The sequence below is a fragment of the Accipiter gentilis genome, chromosome 26 (assembly GCF_929443795.1).
Source record: "Accipiter gentilis chromosome 26, bAccGen1.1, whole genome shotgun sequence".
Lineage (NCBI taxonomy): Eukaryota > Metazoa > Chordata > Aves > Accipitriformes > Accipitridae > Astur > Astur gentilis.
This window is the reverse complement of record NC_064905.1, coordinates 21,324,112-21,346,597: the sequence shown is the minus strand read 5'-3', so window position 1 is coordinate 21,346,597 and position 22,486 is coordinate 21,324,112. Positions and strand designations below refer to the sequence as shown.

The window sequence follows — 22,486 nt, the reverse complement described above, 5'->3', positions numbered from 1 at the left end:
AGGGGCAAGGCCGGGCTCCTCCTTTCCTCGCCAGCCATTGGGTGCGCGGCCTCCGCAACGCGCGGGGATTGGCTGCGGGCCGGGGCGGCTCGGGGCGGGCGCAGGCGCGGTGCTGTTATTGTTCCGTTGTGCCGCCCGGCGGGTGCCTCGCGCCCGGCGCCGCTCCCTGCCCGCGCGCCGCCGCCATGCCGGTGAGCCTCCCCCGCCGCCCCGGGTCTGCGGCCGCAGCGCTCGGGGTGCGCGGTGGGGAGTCGCTTGGTGGCCGGTTGTAGGCGGGGAGGGGTTGTAGGCCGGTGTCCCCGCTCCGGTGCCGTCCGGTTCCTGCGTTCCTCGGCCCGTCGCTGACAGGAACCGTCGCTGACAGGAACCGCGGCGCCCGGTGTGGGGGACGGGGGGGCGGGGGTGTGTGTGTGTGTGTGGGCGCGCAGGCCCGGCGGCCGCCGCTCCCGTCCCACGTCTCGGCGTGGGAGCCGCCTGCGCCCTGGGGTGGGGAATCGCCCTGTCAGGCGTGTGCCGCCCTGTCAGGCTGAGGCGGTGAGGGGCTGCGGGGGGGGGGGTCCGGCGATGGCGGCCCCCCTCCCCTTGTCAGTAAGGGGTGATGGCTGGGCTGGCCTCGCCTCGCAGGGGGGTCTCGCCTTTGCTCCCGAGCCTCCTCGGGATGCTGCGCAGGCTTACTGCGCCGGTACGGCCCGGTGCTTTTCGGGGCAAAGGCGCGGTGAGGCAGATGGCCCTGAGGGGAGGGGGGAAGCGGCAGGTAGGAGGGATGTGAGGGGGTCTGCTCGGGGCTGAGGTCTGGCTCCGGCAGCTTTTCAGCCTGCCTGCTTCCCTCTGGGAGGGTGTGGATGACGGTGCAAGGGAGAGGTAGCGTGTGGCTCGTCGTGACTCGCTAATTCTGTAGCTGATTTTGGAAACTGTCTTGCACCTGCGGTGGTAGAGTAGGATTGTAGGATCCCTTCTCCGCCGAGATGAGAGTAGCCAGTTCTCTGCTTTCACCAGAACAACAGAAGCTGTTTCTGGCCTCTGCTGAGGCCTGAGGGGAATCTAAATCTAAGCAGGTGGCAGCTGGTGGGTGAGGTGCTTGGAAACAGGGTTTGTTTCTCGTTGACATCCAAGGTAGCTGCCTTAGAACTGGTTAAATGGTCAGTTATGGCACCTGTCACCAAGGGTAGTGTCTTTAGTGGCTTTACTAGATCAGGTGAGGTTTAGATTTACTTAATCAGGAGAAGCAGCATGTGACATCAAATTAATCAGTGGTGCTTCATAAACTTGTATTTAACTACTTTGTGAAAGAAAAGGTTTGTGAGTTTTCATCATACAGCATTTGAATTTTCTAAATGATTAAATTTAAAATCCAGTAAGTAAGCTGAAGCTTGTAACTTAAATGATTTTCCTCCGGCCAGTGCTTGCTGGTATCTGCTTATGTCATCTGTAAGATTTGAGACTTGTGGGCTCTGGTGAGAGACCGTGATCAGTGTTAAGGTAAAAGAATGGCACGGCTGCACCTACTTCCAGCAAACTGCTTGCAGATTGTTTGCAAGCATGAAATTGTTTCTGGAAGAAATTAATAGATGATCTTGAATGTGAAATTCTCAAGTTTTACTCAATCAGTTTCCATGTTGGCAAACAGAAGAAGATTGCATTGTCTGAATAAGTGGACGTTATTCTCTCGGCTTCAATTATAAACCAGTTGCAGTTGTAAGTCCCCAAGTTCATGATCCAATGGAGATGTATGCATCTGCCTGAGTTGATTCAACAGTGTTTGTGCTTAAACATATATGTATGTTAACAGTAGTGTTACAACCTGGGTATTTTTTTTGCTTTTTTAATAATTATAGATCAACAAGCCTGAGAAACTGGACAAGCCAGAGAGCTGTGATAATGTCAAGGTGGTTGTTCGATGCCGGCCTCTTAATGAACGAGAGAAAGCTACGGGCTACAAAATGGCGGTCAACGTAGATGAAATGAGAGGAACTATAACTGTTCATAAAACAGACTCGTCTAATGAGCCTCCCAAGACGTTTACGTTTGACACAGTGTTTGGACCAGAGAGTAAACAGCTGGATGTCTATAACTTAACTGCCAGACCCATTATTGACTCTGTCCTAGAAGGATACAATGGTAAGTCCCTTCGTTTTTTAAGTCAAGGATCCCATCTCCTATTTTTTGCATTGGTAGAGTTCCTGCTGATCTTATTTAAGGGAGTTTCACCTTCTGAGGGCTATAGCCCTATATTATTTCTGTTGTGGCCTCTTAACTTAAAGCCTGAAGGTACTTGGTGGTTGTACCTACTGTGATCATTAACAGTGGGAGATTGGTGATGAACAAGACTCAGCTGAGGTCAGTTAGCTGTATGTTTTTATTCAGTATCTTCTGTTTGCAAAAGATATGCACTTTATCTCATTATCAGAATTCTCAGCGGCTCTTCACTGTACAATTTCAGTAACCAGGCAGCTGCCACGGTCCTGCAGTAACTAGGTATGCATACCAGACTTGTGCATATAACTGCTGCATTTTCTCCTCTGCTGTTTTAAAATAAGATGACTAGTTAAACACATCTGCCCTACCCCACAGATAATTTGTTGCTTCCTGCAGCTGGGAAGAGTATGACCGTGATTTGTATGTGTGTCTGTTATGCATGTAAATGTATTATGTAAAGGAAAGCAGATGCTAGTAAGGAAGCAAATTACTGCTTTCCATAACAGTATGCTATAAACAATGACAGATTACAAAGTCTTTAAAGGTTTGTAAAATGCCTAATAAGCTCTTGTGCTAACACACCCAGGTTTTAGCTGATCATAATTCAGCTTTTCCGAACTGTAATGTCAGTGGCTTGACAATCAAAACTTGAGTTTTCAGCAGTGCTATGCTAAACTTAAGAATCACTATATTTCTGGAGTACCAGAGTCTGGGATCTCAGTAAATTTTCTGGATGTCTTCCTGTGCAGGCTGATTATCTAGTCCAAATTGTAGCTGCTTCTGCAGGTTCAGAACTGGGCTTGTGCTGTGGCCTGTGTTGTAGAAGCCTCACACTGTTTCTTTCTGCTGTGGCTTAGAGCACTAGCAATAGTTGGTTTTGCAGTTGGTATATAATGGTCTTCCTGACCATGTTATTAATTGGGCTTGCCTTAATTACTTGTGTGTGAGACCTAAGTGTACTAGCGCTCCATACTTTAATCACTCTGCGCAGTTAAAAACAAGCTGACTTTTTCTTAGATATCTTGCAGGCTGGATAAAACAATGGCTCAGCCCTGTTTGCTGTGGTTGTCCAGCATTTCTGTTGCTCCTAGTCTTGTACAGTAACTTCTGGAGCGGATGGAAAATTTCAACTCTGTAACAATAGCAGGTGTTTAGTGCCATCAGGCTAAGAAGGCATGAAGTAAAACTGCAGTTAGTAACTTCTTAGAGTTTGTTCACTTATCTTCTTATCCTTCAGGTACTATTTTTGCATATGGGCAGACTGGAACAGGCAAAACTTTCACCATGGAAGGGGTCCGAGCAGTTCCTGAGCTTAGAGGCATCATTCCCAATTCCTTTGCCCATATATTTGGTCACATTGCCAAGGCAGAGGGGGATACAAGGTAAACAGCTTCTCTTCACTGCTTCTGTCTTTTGTGTGTCCATCTGTAGCAGGAGCCTGACCATGACAATGGCAACTGAAATGATACCCCTGGCCCTAGCTGAAAGACTTAAGCAGTTCTTGATGGGGTGGCAGGATTGTGTTGGTATATCACTGCATTTTCTTTGCACTCTGTGATTGTGTCTGTTGGACTTCAACAAATGTCTTGCTAAGAAAGCTACCCAGCTGTTTGTCTTCAGGTTTTTAGTTCGTGTGTCTTACCTGGAAATTTACAATGAAGAAGTGCGGGACCTGCTAGGAAAAGACCAGACACAGAGATTAGAGGTGAGCCTGCTGTTCTGAATGTGATGTTTGTTTTGAATTGGTGAGTGATACTGTATTTTAAAGACCAGAGAAGCACTAAAAAGGAAGTGGGAGGTTGGGCTTCTCAGCCCATGTACTATTTCCTTCAAGATACAGTAGCTGGATAGCACTACTGACTTCTCTGAATCTTCCACCCAGTCAGTTGCATAGGGAGAAACTGGCTGTTCTATCTGAGTCAGTTTGGTGTCTGCAGTTCCACCCCAAAGGCCCCTCAGCAGTCTTTCTAGGAATTGGAGACTGAGATTTGAAGTCACTATTTGCTACCAGGGTAAACCAGGGGAATGTTGTCCTGCATGAGTTTTTATTCCTTAGCTGCTCTGATTCTGAGTGTTGGAGTGGTTCATGTGCAAACCAGAACCTGGAGGAGTAAATCACTGTACTATTATAGTACCACTGAAAATTGCTATTGGGGATCTCCTAAGGATGCTCAGTCTAAACTGTTTCTCTCTTAGGTTAAAGAGAGACCTGATGTGGGAGTTTATATCAAAGACCTTTCAGCTTATGTCGTAAACAATGCAGATGATATGGACAGAATCATGACTCTTGGCCACAAGAACCGTACGTAGCCTTGCTGTGGGCAGGTTTATAGCTCAGAGAGAGCAAAGATCTGGTTATGAGACCACAGTAAGAGATTGTATTGGGTTTGTGTGGTGGGGTTTTGGTAGTGGGGGAGGGGCTGCAGTGGTGGCTCCTGTGAGAAGCTGCTAGAAGCTTCCCTGGCTCCAAGTCAGGTTCAGCCTTGGCCAGAGAGGTGGGTCTATCTGCAGTGGTGGTAGCACCCCTGGGAGAACAGATTTAAGAGGGGAAACCTGCAGCGGGGGAGGAGGTTGGAATGTGAGAGGAACACGTCTGCAGATACTGAGGTCAGTGAAGGAGGGGAGGAGGTGTGCTGGAGGAGGGGGTGCCCCTGCAGCCCATGGTGAGACAGCAGGCTGCAGCCTGTGGAAGTGAGTGGGGGAGCAGATGCCCACCTGCAGCCCAGGGACTACCCTGAAGAAGGCTGTGATTCTGTGAGAAAGTGCACGCTGGAGCAGCCTGTTCCTGAAGGATTGAACCCTGTGGAAGGGACCCACACTGGAACAGTTCACGAAGAACTGCAGCCTGTGGGAAGGACTTGCATTGAAGTTTGTGGAGGACTGCCTCCCATGGAAGGGACCCCATGCTGGAGCAGGGGAAGAGTTGAGAAGTCCTCTTCCTGAGGAGTGAGTGCCTATGTTGTGCTTTGTTGCCAGCTGGGCTTAAACCATGACAGAGATCCTAGTCCTAATGCTGGAGAGATTACTCAGCTGAGTAGAGCAAAAAGGATATTTCCTCCCAACCTCCTTTTGTGCAGGGGCAGGTGAAGAAGGCTGGGCCTCCCACATCAGCCAGTGCCAGTGGGAGAAAGGGCAGGATGCAATGAGGGCAGTCAGTGTTGTTGGAACTACTAGTGTGTGTCTTGGTCCTTTCCCCTCTTCAGTTCTGATCAGTATGAACAACTAGCCCTGTGCTGTGGTTTGTTTTCTGGAAGACTTAGCAAGCTCAGATCCTTTTATGACCTGAAGTTTTGACTACTGTTGTTCTTGGCATGGATTGCTGTGTTCTTGTTTCTCAAAATACAACTGTTTTCAGAGATCAGCTGTGAATGCCTTAGGCTACTGATCTTTGTAGCCTTAAAGAAACAAATGAGAACTACTGCTGCTCTTGGGATGGCAGTCTGTGGTTGGCTTAGAGCTACAGCAGGCTGTAATGCTTCTGCTAGTTCAGATTGGAGATGTGCTGCAATCTCAGTGCACAAGAATACAGTTTGTTGCTGAGTCTGAGCATCCCTCTTCCATCTTCTGAAAAACAGGGTTGGGTAAAGAGGCAGGGATAAGTCTCCTTTGAGAGCAGGAAGAGTGTTACAGGAGCATGTGATTCCTTCTGAAGACATCATTGCTTTTTCTCTGTATTCAAAGGTTCTGTTGGTGCCACAAACATGAATGAGCACAGCTCTCGCTCGCACGCCATCTTCACTATCACTATTGAGTGCAGTGAAAAGGGGGTTGATGGAAACATGCACGTGCGCATGGGCAAACTGCATCTTGTTGATCTTGCTGTAAGTAGGACCACCTGGGTCTGCCGTAATGCATGGTGGGCATGGTTGCTCATGTATGCACTATTGAAGCCACAGTAAGTGGCATGTCCCATGTTTCACAGTCTGTTTCACAGACTTCTGTTTGACATTTAACTTCTAGGAAGTGTTCACTTGGGGTCTTAAATTAGAGGTGTACCAGGAAGAGTCTTCAGTGTAGCTAGAGCCTGCCCCAGTAAAAGAGCTTTCTTGCTTCTATAAATTAATCGTTAAATGGATAAACTACATTGGAAAGAGCTCTCTGGACAGCAGAACTAGGTCTTTGCAAGAGTTAGGTTTTTTTCTGAGGGTTGTGACCATGCAGTTCACTTGCAGGTTCCTTCTCTCTGTCACTTGCTTTGAACCAATGTAATTGTACTGATAAAATGTATCTTTAGCCCAAACTTTACACTGGAGTATCTTTCCTTGGAGAAGATGTGGGAAAGGGGAGACTAAAGGCATTCAGTGCCTGCATGTTAACTTTATTTATGTGATGTATGTTTAGTTTGCTCTGTCAAACTCTAGAATAATTGTAGTGTTGCTTTTCTCCCTTGATCTGCTGATAGGAAAGGTTGGAGATGGTGCTTAGCAGCTCTAGCTGAGGTGCCTTATGACTGCTGACTTGCTTTTCATAACGCTTTTGTTCACGGGGACAAAATCTCCTTTTTCCCAGCTGCATTACTTTGAGCAATCCAGAATTTGCTAGCACTGAAAGCTTCAGTTAAGATCTGTTTGACTTGTCTCTTTGACAATGTCTGAGGCACTTATCCAGGTTCTCTAATAATGGATGAGGAAGTTAGTGACATGGCTGCTAGCAAGACTTCAGGTGTAGCTGATCCTTTTTGGAGGAGAGAGATGTATTAGAGGATCTGTTTTAACTCTTGCTTCTGCTTCCTGTTCCCTTACCAGGGTTCTGAAAGACAGGCAAAAACTGGAGCCACGGGGCAGCGACTGAAGGAAGCTACTAAGATCAACCTCTCTCTTTCCACACTGGGGAATGTTATCTCTGCGCTGGTGGATGGCAAGAGCACCCATGTGCCCTACCGAAACTCTAAACTTACACGGCTCCTTCAGGATTCACTGGGGGGCAACTCCAAAACCATGATGGTAAGCTGAGAGGTGTCCTTTCCCGTGCCAGCTATTGAGCTGCGTTTTTACAGGGATAGCATAATGACTTTGTCTTGAGAACAGCCTGGCATTTATCTCTTTATTTCAGAGCTGTTTTCAGCTTAGAGAACCTTCTGTGTGCCTCTTTTTCTATCTTTTTTTCTTTGCCTCTGTACAGATGAGGTTCTAAACACGGTGCAGATGTACATGTGTGTGTAAGATCAAATGCAAGCTGTGCTTGGGTAGCCAAAAGTAGCTTTGGTGTAGAAGCAGCAGGAAAGCTTGGGAAAGAATAGCGGTGTAAGACTGGAAGAGCTGGGGATGAGTGCCTGAAATTACTTGTTCTGGGCTCTGATGCTCTGTCCTCCAGTAACTGGGTCCTCTGTGTGTCTCAGTGTGCAAACATTGGACCGGCAGACTACAACTATGATGAGACTATCAGCACTCTCAGGTATGCAAACCGAGCCAAGAACATAAAGAACAAGGCCAGGATTAATGAAGATCCCAAGGATGCTCTGCTCCGCCAGTTTCAAAAAGAAATTGAAGAGCTTAAGAAAAAACTGGAAGAAGGTGAGATTTCCCTTCCTCCTAGTGATTCTCTCTCCATACCAATGTTCATTCTTTTTGTGTGTGAACGTTCTTTGCTATTTTAAGATGGTCACACAAGTTCGGTAGCTGGTGCAGGCTGGTGTCCTGGTTTTGTTTGCCGTGCTCGGTTCCAGGAGAGGTGTCCCGAAGGCAGCATGGCGGTGGCCCAGCGGGGGCCTGGGGTTGCCCACTAGGTGGCACTTGGCACTGGGATAAGTGATTGCTTCTGGGCTGAGGGAGGTGAGCTCGGTGAGCAGGAGCCCAGCTGGACACTGTGCAGGGAATTAAAATGTACCATAATGAAAGGTCAGATGTTTTCCCTGTTTGAGGAGGAGGGATGCATTTTTTTGGGAGAAAAATATCAACCAAATCTTTGGAGCTAGAACTGGGGCTGACTTTCAAACAATGCACAGAGAAACAAGAAGCTTCTTCAAACCCTGTAACTTCATGGCCTTGTGACACTGTTAGTCCATCAACATCGAAGCACCCTGCCAGAGGGATGCTTACTAAACAGTGACCTTGGCACAACATCTCTCTCCAGAGAGATGCTCACAGCACAGAACAGCTGTAGCAGTAACTCCAACGTGGCTTGCTGCTTGGAGTCTGCCCCATTCAGGAGAAGCAGGAAAGGGTCAGTAATGCTTTCTTCAAGGGTTGGGAGCTGGGTGTAGCTGTTTCATCCCTGGTGGGCTGAGGGTGACTTCTTAAATTTTGGACTCTAAGCTACAGAAAAAATAAGCCTTATGTTTGCTAATGTTACTGGGAGGCCAGGATGTTAAATGTTGGATTCTATTCAATTTGGTTTCCAAACTCAGCCTGAAACATCTGAGCATTGTGTCTGCAATGGCAACAATGATAAACATTTGTGAAACTGGACATTCTTCTCAATTAACAGCCATTTAGCTTCATGTATACAGGTGTACAATTAAGTAGCAAGTCTGTGTCTACTTTGTTCATCTGACCATTTTCTCTTCCATCTGTGATGGAAGAGGATGTATGGGGAGATCCTGCTAGGAAAACTTTGTAGCTTAACACTTCAGCAGTGCAAGGATGCTTTATTTCCCATGAAAAGCACCCACTTGAGCTTTAACATATACAAGCTGGCTTCACAGCATTAAATTGCTTAACTTGATTTTCCCTAATTTCCTGAGCCATGGGAAGCTGTCTGCTCAACAGTTGAGGTCTTCTGCAGGTGCTCATAAGCTGATGTCAGACACTGCTGGGTTTGGACAAATGCTGCTGTCACAGTAACAAGCTGATATGAGGTAAAGGAAAGTGCATCAAAAAAACATGCTCTTCTGTTCTAGGGGAAGAGATATCTGGTTCTGAGACCAGTGATTCTGAAGAGGAGGATGAAGATGACGATGGGGAGATTGGAGAGGATGGGGAGAAGCGGAAGAAACGACGGGGTAAGGCAGTAGAGATTCCTGTCAGTGCCACCAGTCCCCTCTTATCCAGGAGCTGGTGTCAGAAACTGTAGCCCGAGCCAGATGGGGAAAAGTGGAGTTGTAGAGCCGCCCTACTGCCGCTGCAATTATCATGCCTCTCCTAGAAACGAAGCTATTTGGTGCTGTCTCCGTACATGGACAGCTCTGAACCTGTGTAGTATCTGCTTCCACTTGGGTAGTTCTGCTTGTGGTGGCTCCCTGGTTGCTGCAAGGTGTCTGTGTATGGCTTGTGACTGGTGATGTGGAACTTCCCCTGCTCACAGAGGTGGGAGGAAGAAGACACCAAAGACCAGTGGTAGGCAGATGTAGGTTTTCATAACCATGGGAATGGTTGGAGGGGAATTTTGGCTGTGGCTTAGGCAAAGGATTCATCCGTCTTATGGATGTTCAGGAACTGACTCTTCTGGTGTCCTATTTTGTTGATAAAGGAAAAAACTTGACCTCTGGATGTCTTTGTGCGAGCTGAAAAGCTGAATGGGAGCTGCATATCCCTTGTTTGGGAGCACTCTAGAAATCCCATGGCGAAGTTTGCTTTGTTCTACACCAGTGTTAAACTACTGCATAACATCTAAAGCCCAAGGGATGTTGCTGAACCTAGAACTGCAGGTCACTGTGTACCATGAGATGCTGTGGCTTCCAGGGAGCTTGCTATGCCCCTAGAACCCCTCTGATGTTTCTTCATGGAGAGTAGAGAAGTCAAGCCCAGTGCTACACCTCAACTTCCAGCTTCTCTAGTAATTTTAACATTCAAACTGCTTTCCTGTCTTGAAGCACCCACATCTTTTTAAAAAATTCCTGTTAAAGCATTCCTGCTTTAGATGTACTCTCTTCATTTTGGTATCTGTCCAGGTAGAGTTGTAAATAACCTTTTTCATACCTTTGAGAGGGGTAACAACTTCATTTTTCACCTTTTGGTAATTTCTAGAAGCAAAAAGATTGACCGCTATCTCCATCAAGAACCAAGTCCTGCCGAAATCTCCTCCCAAGAGGAAACCGCCTTCAAAATCCTTCTTGAAAGGAGTAGAGGGCAAATAACTCTGACTTATTCAACTTCCAGACAAGCTACTCTAGTTAAGTAAGGGTGCTGCTCAGCAGAAGTATGCACAGTAACTGTCCCTGTGTAAGCTGATTCTGCCTTCCAGAGGGAAAAGTGCACATTGCCATGTACATAAGACTGGAAAGGACTCTTGGTCACTGAATCCTCTGCTACTGCAGATATCCACAGCCTTCTCCACTATGATCTGGTTTTCTGTGCTGTTGTTGCTTGAAATGGAAGCTGCCTTGGCATGTTGTTTTAAGCTGTAGGCTGGTTCAGATGGGTTTTAACTGAAGTGTCTTTTTGAGCATGCTATTTTGTGCTGGGAAATGGTGGCTTTGCAAGCTGTCTGGGAGGGATCCTAGCAAATGCTTCTTAATGGGAACTTGTGCCTTTTTGAAGTAGGTTTCTGGCCCTTCTGGGTTTCTTTCCTTTAGAACTAACTTCCCATCTGCATGTTTCTTCCTTTCTGGGTTTTTCTGTGGGACGCATTTCTGTTTTCCAGGCAGTAGCAGCAGCAGTAGTTCAGACTCCACATGCTCTGTCATAGAGAAACCTCTGGATAAGTCCTTCACTAGTGAGTGGGAGCTCTTAAGTCCTTTAAGCTTTGGCCTTTCCATAATCTGTACACTCCATTTTGCAATGTCGCACTCTTCCCCGCTATGTCCGTTGGAAAGATAAACCTGAACTCTGAACTTTGCTAAAGCATGCCTTTCCTTTCTTTGCTGCTTCCATGCTTGAAACAGTTGTTCAATGTGCACATTGTTAGCCAGATATGTGAGAGAATAGGAAGCAATTTAGTATGCTGCTTGAGCAAGATTCAAAGGCAATTGAGAAATAACAGGTTAAAAAAAGTTTGCAACTTCTGTGTTAAACACTCCTTCTAAAATATCAGGAAAAAGTCTGAAAAAACTTTATGGGAAAAACTTTATGGGAGCGGCTGCAATATGAGTTCATAAAAAGGACAGCCAGACATATGAAATGGGTTGTGGTATGTTATATGGGACTCTGCCTTCTCAAAATTAATTTTGGAGAAAATGAATGGAGCAGTCAATGATCAAGCAACACAAGGTTTATACTTGCAAGGAAAATATGGTAATACTTGGTTAATTGGCTTTATTTTGGCAGATAATTAAAAAACAAATCCTCAGTGGTGGTTAGGGTTTTTTTAACTGCCCCATGACATTAAGGTCTTGGTCACTGTGGGACTTAGTTCAGAGCAAGGGATCTAGATACTGGTCTAGCAGTGAGGAAAGTCTGGTCTGCTCCTGGGCAGAGACAGGGCTCTGTCCCTTTAAAAACCCTACAGTCAATTAGTGATGACTGAAGAAATAAATCATATCTCAGGACTTGGCTTGTAGGGACTTCACCCACTGTTGTGGTTATCCTGAGCCGATGCAGTCCACTCTCCTCTCTGTGTGGAGAGAGTCTGCAAAGTATTGCTATATAGCTATACTTCAATCAAATTTATACTAGTCATGTTAGTGGAAAGCATCAGCTCAGGTAAAGTATGGTAGCAGGTTAAGAAGGATCACAACCTAAAGGAGACCTTTGGTGGGTCATATGATGGTAGGCTTGGAAATCTGCTTGCTTCAAACTTGCTCTTTCAAAGCTTGCTTGGAACCTGGATATTTTATTTGGATGGGGACAGTTAATAGCAAACTGCTGATGTGGCAGTGGGTGGATGAGTCCATCTCCTGCAAGTTTGGAGACAGCTCGGTTGTGGAAGTTGGACTGGGCTTTTGGCAATTAGGATAAGTATGGCTGTTTGTGGTTTGGGATATTAACTGTCCTCAAGTGTGACCCTTTTGCATGTGGTGTCTTTCATTATCCCTTTCCTGTCCTGCCTTTTTTGCTGCACTTGCTTGAATAACCAAAACTGGCTATATACCTCTATGGAAGCATCAGTTACTGCAGATTAACCTACTAACACCCTGTGTAATTAAATGGAGAAATCTTGTGCTGAGACTCCCTATGTGCAACTGTCATGTATCTTGCAAAGAATTGGCTTGGAAACTTGGTTAAAACTTAGAACGAGTCTTCTGTATGCTAATATTTTACAGGTAATATAACAGAATTGGCTATCTTGAGTGGGGCGGCGGAAGGGAAGCATTAAGTCTCTTATTGAAGAAGAAATCTACCCTCTTTAATTGTTTCTTAGGGCATGATCTTTGCGGCAGGCTCATAATGTTACATTTAGATTCTGCATTGCATTGAATGGGCAGAAGAATGCAAGAGTGAGCTGAAGATTATCCTGGATATGCAAAGCACTCTGAAGTACAGAAACTTGCTCTGCTTTAGCATAAAATCATGATGCATTAATGTTTGCTTTAATGGAGTTTTTTTACTGATGATTATCCTGTGTTTTCTACTCTAGAAACATGCATATAGAATTAATGTTTGCTCTGATGCTGATCTTTGTCCAAAACGATCAAAGCAATAATATATTTTTCTTTCCTCCTCTTTTTATGTATGCTGCCTCTCTGCGATTTGCTTTCTACTTCTTAATACAAGATCAAGCAGGTTGGTGTAATTGATTTCCACCTCCTTATAATACAATTGCAGAGCTTTTGAAAGGGTCTTACAACTTGGTTTAGTTCACCTCTTTCTCCTAAACTGAGACTACATAGGGCTGTGTACTAGCAGTAAGAAGCCTTTATCTGGCTTATCTCTTTTTATATGATGAGCTCTGTATAGCACTTTCAGAAAGTTTCTTACTCAAAGACTAATTAGAGAGATTTTTCCACCACAAATCCAGAAATAAGTGCTTATTATCTGATTCCAAAGTTTAGCAGATGAAAACTAAGACACTTTGCTGTAGTGCTGAAGTCCTTACCTTGCCACAAGACTAATTCTCTTGTATGTGTGAACATGTATACAAATATGCACCTATGTGCATACATGGTTACAAATACACTGCATTTTGTCTGTCTGCTAGAGGTCATACATGTATATAAATAAAGCTGAATGCCATGAAGACTGGAGGGGAGGGAAGCCTTTTACCGAATAACTTCCTTGAGCATGTTCTGACCATGTACGTTATGTCACTGTGAAAAACAGTCCCTTGACAGTTGATGACTTCTGTTAGAATCCAGGTGCCTATAAACTATGTTGTGTTTTTTTGTTTGGGGTTTTTTTCCCATGTCTGGAGATGAGCAAAACAAGAAAATGAAGAATTCGCTTGTAGTGAATAAAGGGAGATTGAGGACTTGTGGGAGACCTGTGAATTTGAGGAAACTGATGTAGGCTGGGCTTGCTCTCACTCCAAATAATCCCCAAGGATCTCTGTGTTCACCTGCCTTAGGCACTCTTGGGTTTACGATGAAAATTGACTCAAGACTTGTGGAGTGACTTCCAAGAGCAGCAGCCTTGCACTTTTGTTCAAAATCACAGGTTTGGGACCAACCCTTCAGGCTGATAGGTTCGATGAATTGCTCTGGCCACTTCCTTTGTAACCCTCAATGAAATGCACCTGCTTTGCTGTAGTAGTAGTGATGTAAAGAGACAGTTGATTAAGTCACAGCAAACCTCAGTACTTTCAAATCTGTAGGTAGTCACTGCTACATAGATCAAATACCATCAAAAAGTTTTTCTTTAATTGCCTGTTTCTTAGGGCTGTTCTGAATTTCTCTAGTCTATGTATTTTCATAGTAGTGCGTTCTTAAAATGTCTATGTGCTCACTTTGCAGTAGGTAAACCTGTAAAGAGGACAATGAATGAGGGGTGTGGTGGGGATGCTAATCTGAAATTTGAATATGTAACTCTTGGTAGCTTAGCTCTCGTAGCCGTAGATCAAGGCAGTCTTCCATTTTCCTTCATTTGGCCTAATCTACATCGTTAGAACATCTGAATTTCTAGCTCAAACTTTTTTCAGCACTGTTCCTTCTCCAAGTGTTCTTTATGCTTTCTATTTTGGGGGCATTGTGTTATAGTTCTATGTAGCAGTCCTTCTCTGTAGGAACTGTGACAACTGGTCAATGTTAGAATGGGATTTTAAACACTGAGTTGTGCCCAGCTTGGAGCTGACATCTAATTAAATTAATTTTTGTTAAATGCAAGCACTGAATCTGAACTTGAAAAAAATGCTGTGATACAGAGGCTGTCTTATCTTTCTGTGAACTAATTTGTTTTCCCTCTCTCTTCCAAAGGCAAAAAGAAAGTTTCCCCTGATAAGATGGTAGAGATGCAAGCAAAGATTGAAGAAGAGAGAAAAGCTCTTGAAACTAAGCTTGATATGGAAGAAGAAGAAAGAAATAAAGCCAGAGCTGAACTGGAGAAGAGAGAAAAAGACTTGCTTAAAGCTCAGTGAGTACCCTGCTCTGAGCAGTTTGTGTGGTCGTGTGTTTTTTCCCTTCCTTAATCTACAACTCAGTTATGTATATCTGGAGATGCATGGCGAGGTGCTTGTCAAACTTTGTATAAACTGAACATCAGCTCTTGCTATTGAAATGAAAGAGGAGCTTACTCTGCTTTCAGAGTTTAGAGCAGATGGAAAAGACAAACTATCCTTTTGCTGCTTCTTTCTTCTCTTAACTTTTAACTAGTTGTGCAAGATAGCCTAGAAACATAAATGAATCCTCCAAACCCTGGAGACCTGTGAAGAGCAGCAGTACTGCTTGGTCAGTGGGCAATAGCTGTGTAGCAAGCCAGGTTTCCTGCAGCATGCTGTCACAAGTGTGTCATTTTGGGTGTAGGGGTTCTCCACTCCAGAGCTGAAAAGCTGCTGAGATCACATTGGCCCATGCAAATAGGACAATCCTACTGTCAGAGGCTGCTCCAACAGTAGTCAGCATTCCTGGTTTGCATCTCAGCTGCTCTGCCTTGATCTCTGTTAACTTGCTTCTATTCCTGCAACTGCCTCCAGGCATCTCTGTGTTGGCAGACCCCTTGGGGGTGGGGGGGTGTGCCTTGGGTAGCCTGGTAATATTGCTGGCATCTTGCAGTGTCTCACAGATGGGACTTGCAGCAGGAGAGACTTCTCTGCTGACCTGGTTTTGATTGCTAGAAAGCTATGGGAGCTGGAGCTCAGGGAACTCCCTGCATCCACTTGTACTGCCTCACCCCCACTTAAACCCTTGGCCGCAAGACAAGTTTTTCCAGCCCTGTGAATGCTGTCTGGGCTGTAAAACTGACCTGGACCTGCTGCCTTGCAAGCACTGTAGAATAGGAAGTTTTACATTTACCTGTCTCTCTAGACAAGAGCACCAGTCCCTGTTGGAGAAACTGTCTGCATTGGAGAAGAAGGTGATTGTGGGAGGAGTGGACTTGCTGGCTAAAGCAGAGGAGCAAGAGAAGCTTCTAGAAGAATCAAATATGGAACTGGAAGAGCGAAGGAAGAGAGCAGAACAGCTTCGCAAGGAGCTTGAGGAGAAGGAGGTGGGGTTATATGCTGTAGCTGTCTGAAAATAGTAATGGTAGGACACACTGTGTTGTGTGCCTTGGCATTGCTCATGTGGACGAAATGTGGCTCTACTCTGAAAGCATAGTAGAAGCGAACCACTTTGGAGGCCTTGTGTTGGCAGTGCTCACCTGTAGGGTGCTGCAATCACTGTGGATCTGAGCCAGCTTGGCTAAGCCGGGACTCTGTGCCCTTGGCAAATGCTTTGTTCCGTTCAAGTAGTTTCTCCTCTTGTTCATACTATTGCAGATAGTTTCTTTGATTATGTTAATGCGTGAATGTCTGTGCTAAATCTTGCATGCAGCAAGAACGCTTGGACATCGAGGAGAAGTACACCAGTCTCCAGGAAGAAGCACAGGGGAAAACCAAAAAGCTGAAGAAAGTTTGGACCATGCTTATGGCTGCAAAATCGGAGGTTAGTGTCTGAAGCCCTTAGCCTGTGATCATGTGAGGGACTACAGGTGGGAAGGGTAAGCCATCAGTTTTGTAACACTGGAAAAAGTACCATATGTTTAGAAATGTCTTTCTGTGCTGTCCATTTGCCTCGTGTAATTGAAAAAGATCTAATTAAGTCTGGTGTCAGCACAGGGGCATGTTGTAGAGCTTTTCCCCAAGCCAGGTTGAGAGGGCATAAGTGTGAGACCCTGAGATATTCCCAGCTTCAAGGAAAAACACTGGTTATTTCTGAAACAAAATAAAAGTTGTCTGCTGGCAGCCCAGTCTCCTGCTCTGCAGCAGCCTGAATGCTCCTCTGCTCTTAGCTGTCTGTCCTTTCTGCCTGTTGCCCTCGTTACCTCTTCCTCGGTCACTGGATCAATGTGTCCTTTGGCTGGTATCTAGAGTTCCTGTTTCACAAAAAGTGTGTTTTGTCTTTGGGATCAGATATTTTCCTTGAAATCTTACCAGGGATGTAACTTATCTGCACACTCTTCATCTGCATTTAGCTGGTGCAGAGCTTGGATTGGCAGAAGGCCATTTTTGTTTTTATGAAACAGAAAACTTAATGCTGCTTTCAGCCATCTCTGAGCTTGAATGTTTCAGAAGGTTTATTCTTCAGAGAGAAATATTCTAGTACTTATTAACCAGAGTTTGCTTTTGTTTCCCAAAAACCTTGTATAGGCAGAAGACTGTTCTCTTTTAGGCTGTTACCGTGTCTTAAGCTAGCTCTGATGTCTCTCAAATGCCTGGTTTGTCTTCAGATGGCAGATCTGCAACAAGAACATCAGAGGGAGATTGAAGGATTACTAGAGAATATTCGGCAGCTGAGCAGGGAACTTCGTCTTCAGATGCTTATCATAGACAACTTCATTCCTCAGGACTACCAGGTAAAGACAAAGAACCTAAGCCTGTGATATAGGATTGTGCTATGCACGCTGAGCCCTGTAGCTTTTATTCTGTCCAACAGATGGAATGAGTTGACTTCTTTTCCTCTTCATGAGGTATTCACAGTGAACTGATTGACACTTGTCTGTTAAGTTGTAGCACAAATGAGTTGGTGTATACTGCTGTGAGCCTTTGTTTTCTGTGGCTTAGCTGAGCAGGTGCAACTTGGTTGTATTCATGTGTTTGTGCCATTATCTGGATTGTTAGAACCAGCTGATGTTAAAATAGAAAAGATGTTATTGTCAAGTGACTCTTGTAACCTTGTGGACTTCTGCTTGAAGTTCAACTGGAAGAACATCAGTTAGTGGATGCGTTTGGCTCCAAAACCAGCGCAATGATGTGAATAACAAATGCGGAATGGCTTTGTTGTATTTCTCGGGGATTTTGATAACTTTGACTACAATTCCTTGGTTATGGAATCTTTTTAAGGGAAGCAGTGAATAATGTGTTGGGGGTTGTAAGCAGGGGGATATACTAATCTCAGTTCTCTTGCAGCATGTTTTCCTAATGGTTTAAAAACAAACAAACAAACCACATTTACCATGTATTTAACTGGTATATTCACTGTGAGCCCATGCTCTGGGTCTGTTCAAAACCTCTTTTTTCCACTGTGCTTGAAGTTGTGCTTGCTAATGTCTGCTATAGCCTTATAAAGTAGTAAGGCTGAACTTGGAACTCTTCAATTCTTGTTTTCTTTGTGACCCCAATATCCAGAAAATGAATGATGAGCTTAAATATGATGCACACTTTTAAATAGAAAATATAAAAGTTATTTCCCTTAATCTTTCACTTTTTCCCATATTACAATGTGCATTTATTGCTATCTCAATGGCATTGGCATAATGGGAAACCCACACTTTAGTGGGAACTCCAATGCATACATCTGGGAGTGGTGTTTTTTCTCTTCTGTAGTCTTCAGAGTGTAAATAGATGTTTTTGAACATGATACAGTTGTCCTGACAAAAACAACTTGGAATGGTTAAGACTGTTCTTAGGCAGCTAGTCCAGGCCTTCAGGGATGTATGTTCTGGCAAATGCATCTGGAGGGTAGATTGTGCAAGTCTAACAACTATTGTTCTAATTTCTTTCTAGGAAATGATTGAAAACTACGTTCACTGGAACGAAGACATTGGGGAATGGCAGCTGGTAAGCTAGCCAACTGGCTCATGCACAAGCTAATGTTAGCACAAGCTTCTGAGGAGTTTAACTGAGCCCAGAAGTAAACTGATAAAGCTGTAGTCAGTTTTGTTGTGCACAGTAGACTTTACTAACAGACCTTTCTTTCTTTAAGAAATGTGTTGCATATACAGGAAACAACATGAGGAAACAGACGCCTGTCCTGGATAAAAAAGAGAAAGATGTGAGTGACTCTTTATAAGCATGTATTGAACTGCATAGGTCTAAGTTCTGCTGCCTGTGCCTACCACTGCATATTTATAGGGAAACTGTCCAATTTCGGTTTTATTTTCTTTTGAAGATGTGAGTCTTTCTAGTGTTACAAAAGCACCGTTGATCAGTGTACGAAATGATTCTGATGTTTTTGTTTTGTGGGGGTTTTTTGGTTTTTTTTTTTTTTTTTTTTTTTTAGCCCTTTGAAGTGGACCTTTCCCATGTTTACTTAGCTTACACTGAAGAAAGCTTGAGGCAATCTCTGATGAAGCTGGAGAGGCCAAGAACTTCAAAAGGAAGATCCAGACCCAAGACGGGTAGAAGGTGAAGAACTTTGGAGTATCTATATGTAATGGGGGATTTACCCAGGGGAAGGCTTAAGTTTGTGCATGCAAACTTACCATGAGTCTTCAAACATTTGCTTAATGAGAAGACAAAATGCTAAAATTTTGCACGGTATAAAGTTTACCGCTGCCAAGTGTGACAGAACCAAGCCGAAAATCTCTTCACTACAGTAAAATCTTGTCCAGAAAGACTTGTCTAGGGATTTTTCTGATGCCCTTTTGCTGCATTCCTCTCTTCCAGCTTCTTGCTTTATTTTACTGTGTTCTCTGGTTCAGTTTAACATCTGACACATTGACAGTACATATACTGTTATAACTGGAAAGTAATGTGCTGTTGGGGGAGATTTCAGCATGGGTTTTCTTGGTTATTTTTGGTTGGTTGGTTGTGACAAATGCTTGTGGAAGAGTAACATTCTGTAGTTTTGACTTGAAATGTGGCTGGTCCCAGTCTTTCTTAGACAGCATAATGATGTGTGTATGGTGTTATTTTTCCCTTTCCTTTCTGCTCTCAAAACAGAAAACGTTCGGCAAAGCCAGGAGCCGTCATTGACTCTCTGCTGCAGTAGGTGTGACCTGTACAGAATTGCCATAAAAATCAGTGAGTGTATAAGGTTTGGCCAGAATATGGAATTCAAGAGATGCCACAGTTTGACATGGCTGTAAAATCCATGCCTTGCTAGTATGGAGCTTTATTTTAAAAAAAATAAATGTATTTTTCCTTAGTTGCCCGTATATTGTATGTTATATTAACATAATATTAAACTGGTATATATGATGGTTGTGAAATTCCATGTGTTAAATGTGTCGTGCAGGGAAACTATTGTTGGCAATCCTTGTTGAAATGTATAGAAAATAAGGGTTCTAGATGTGTGTTTAAGTGCTAGATATGTTAGCTCAAAATGGTTGATGAAATCCTAAAATTTAAGGCTGGTAAATCTGATTTATGCCCTGCTTTGCACATAACTGGCAGCTTTCACTATTGTCCTCTGTTGCACTGATCTGTGTTTGAATGTGGTTGCTGCAAACCTTTAAGAGCATCAAACCCTTTTATTTAAATATTCCTCACTGTGGCTATTAACCTGATTGTATTGTGTATCAAATACACAGTCCTCTTCCCTTCATTTGCTGTCTTGCTGTACAAAGTAAGTAGTTGGCTAGGTGAAACGTGAACTACAAAAGTCTGAGACTTCTGGGAAGGGACCATGCTCTCTTTAAGTGCAACAGAAAACAAGCGTGTTTAAGTAGTGCTTTTATTTTTGTCTATTTGCGTGTGATCTGCTGGCACTATGGAGAATGAGGCCTTTGCAAAGGCTGAAGAGCTGGGTTTTTTTCCTCCTTTTAAGGCTGTGTTGCAGCATTGCTTTGGCTGCTCTTTATGCTTCTGAGCTGGAAGTTTTTAAATGTATGTGAATTGTTTTGTAATCTGAACAGCAGAGATTATTTAAGGGGAATGCTATAACACTAGGACTTGTGACCCTCAGGTCAGTTCAACCTTGGGACTATGAGCATTATGGCTCCATTTTCTCATCTCTGGCTACAAGGGCACTGGACCAGTGCTCTAAACTGAGGATGAATTTGACTCTCCTGTATTAAAACAGGCACGAATTGCCCAGTTTTCCCAGAACAGTAACATCCCCTGAAATAACTGATGCTGTTTGTGTTCCTGTGTAGACTGTATCATCTCGGGTTTCTGCCTATGCTCTGAGAGGAAAAAAAATTCTGGTCTCTGATAATAACCATTTATTTGTGGTGGCTGCTCTTTTTCTTTGATATTTATGCTGCTAATAGACACATATCACTTTAATACATTGCTTTCGTGTCACAGAGAAAATGCATCTCCTTTGGATTGTGTGTGCTTTATAACTCATGCTGGAGCACATCAGCTGCAGGCATCTTAACAGCTCCCATGCCAGGGTGGTGGTAATTAGCTGTAACTTCCATGTAATCTTAGTGTTATCTAGAGGTTTAAAAAGCTGTGATTACTAATAGGAGAAATTGAGTCCTTAAGCATGGCAGAAAGAACAAGACAGCTCCTTAGGTGTCCTGAGTTCTTGCTAGTAGCCATGTTTGCAATTACCAGAATGTTCTTGTGAAGTACTTTAGAGTAGTTAAAAGTTGATAGCCCTTTCTTACTGTCATGATGCTTAACTGGATGTACCTTGTGTGTCTCTAACGGGTCTGTAACAGGATCTGTAATAGTTAAAGCTGGTCTTATAAGGGCATATTTTGCTCTGGAGATATATTCAGTGCTATTCTAAATGGGTTGTAAGCTTCTCCCTGTTTTTTTAAATGTGTTTTTCAGGATCATGACCTGGAAGAATATACTGCTCTCTATTTTGGGGAGGGGGGGGGGGGGAGAGAGTGTCACCTAAGTTCATACAAGATACAAACACTGGCATTTGTTTTCTGTAGCCTAGCACTTAAATTGGTAAATAACCAGGATTTTTGTCAATCTAAACTGTAGCTGGTTTTGCTCTTGAAGAGCTGACCTTACTTTGAATGTGCTTGGATAGAGTTGGGTTATCTTGTGTTACATACTTCTCATCAAACAAGATGGATTGAAAATGGCTTAAATGCTGTTTTGTCTTAGGGCTTATGTCAGTTCTCAGTCCAAGCAGATAGATATGTAGTTTTGGCCTGTGCTAGTTCTCAGAACCAGGGATAACTGTTGTATTTCCCTCTTGTGTTATGTCTTGTGCTAAGATTTATTGAATATGTTTTTAAGGAAGTGTCTCCTTCCAGAAAGACCATTGACAATTCTTTTAACTGACAGACATCAGTGGGTTAAAGGTACCACTGTGAACCATGACACTGCGTTTAAAATATTTAAAACTTAACTATAAAGACGTATGCTTTACAATTTAATTAATGTTACAGTCCTGCTGCTGAAAACAATACTACTCTATGTATTTAAGTGAGCCTTGGAACAGAGAAAACACTTATTAAATAATTGCTTGCACGGCTTTAATTGGCAGACTGGAGAAACTCGTTGTAATTTCCTGTTACGGGGGCTTGGAGAACAAATTATCTGCTCTTACAAGAGGACTTTAAATAAAATGGAACGCTATCATGGTCATAATGATCTATCAGCTTGGCTTACCTCTTAACTGGTGTGTGTTGTTGAAGTTCTGGGAACTTTCTTTTAAAACCAGGGAGTGTGGCTTGCAGGTTTACCATATGGGCCTTCTCTGTAGCCCTGGACAATCTGTGAATGTCTAATGGGTCCATAACATGTTTTAATGAGGAAGGGTTTTTTTAAGAGCTTAATAGAGCCATTCTCAGCCCAGGTCAGTATGTGCTCTATAGTATTTATCAAAAATCACATTACCATAATATGTATATTGTGTGTGTTCATCCTTGCATCTTGCTACCAGAAGATTCCCCTCAGTCCAGAACATCGACCTTAATGTTGAGGTTCTTGATGCTTTATGTGTTTAACGTTGTGTAAATGAATTGTTTCATATTTAACTTGTTCTTGAGCCTTTCTTTAAGAGGAGGGGAAAATGGTCCTTAGTGCCTTTCACTGACTACACTGTCTGCACATGTCCAGCTTTCACCTTTCTCAACGGTTTGCTTCATTGGTCCTGTATATAGGAAAACCCGCTAGTCTGTTTGTATAATTTGTCTTCCTATTTATTGGTTTTCTAACTCTGTTTATTTCTGATTATTCTTTGTTTTATGATTAAACTTTATTCATTACACTGTATATATCAGTATTGTGTCCCTGGAGCATGTTCATACCATGAAATAAAATTCTTGAT

General features: G+C 43.6%; 1 protein-coding gene across 5 annotated transcripts; it reads left to right on the top strand.

Annotated features, from left to right (window-relative positions):
- The first annotated feature begins 114 nt into the window (after nucleotides 1–114).
- Nucleotides 115–22,486, top strand: KIF3A (kinesin family member 3A). 5 transcript variants are annotated; one of them, XM_049829481.1, is made up of 19 exons: nucleotides 115–191; nucleotides 1,836–2,118; nucleotides 3,434–3,578; nucleotides 3,817–3,901; nucleotides 4,393–4,498; nucleotides 5,878–6,017; nucleotides 6,942–7,139; nucleotides 7,535–7,709; nucleotides 9,035–9,136; nucleotides 10,717–10,788; nucleotides 12,726–12,734; nucleotides 14,360–14,516; nucleotides 15,407–15,587; nucleotides 15,914–16,024; nucleotides 16,809–16,934; nucleotides 18,085–18,138; nucleotides 18,284–18,352; nucleotides 18,581–18,705; nucleotides 19,243–22,486. In XM_049829481.1, exons 1-19 carry the CDS (start codon nucleotides 186–188, stop codon nucleotides 19,289–19,291), a joined length of 2,193 nt encoding a protein of 730 aa, XP_049685438.1. In that variant the 5' UTR covers nucleotides 115–185; the 3' UTR covers nucleotides 19,292–22,486. The 5 variants fall into 5 exon arrangements, with proteins under 5 accessions (XP_049685438.1, XP_049685434.1, XP_049685435.1 ...); XM_049829477.1 differs by lacking the exon at nucleotides 10,717–10,788; XM_049829478.1 differs by lacking the exons at nucleotides 10,717–10,788; nucleotides 12,726–12,734.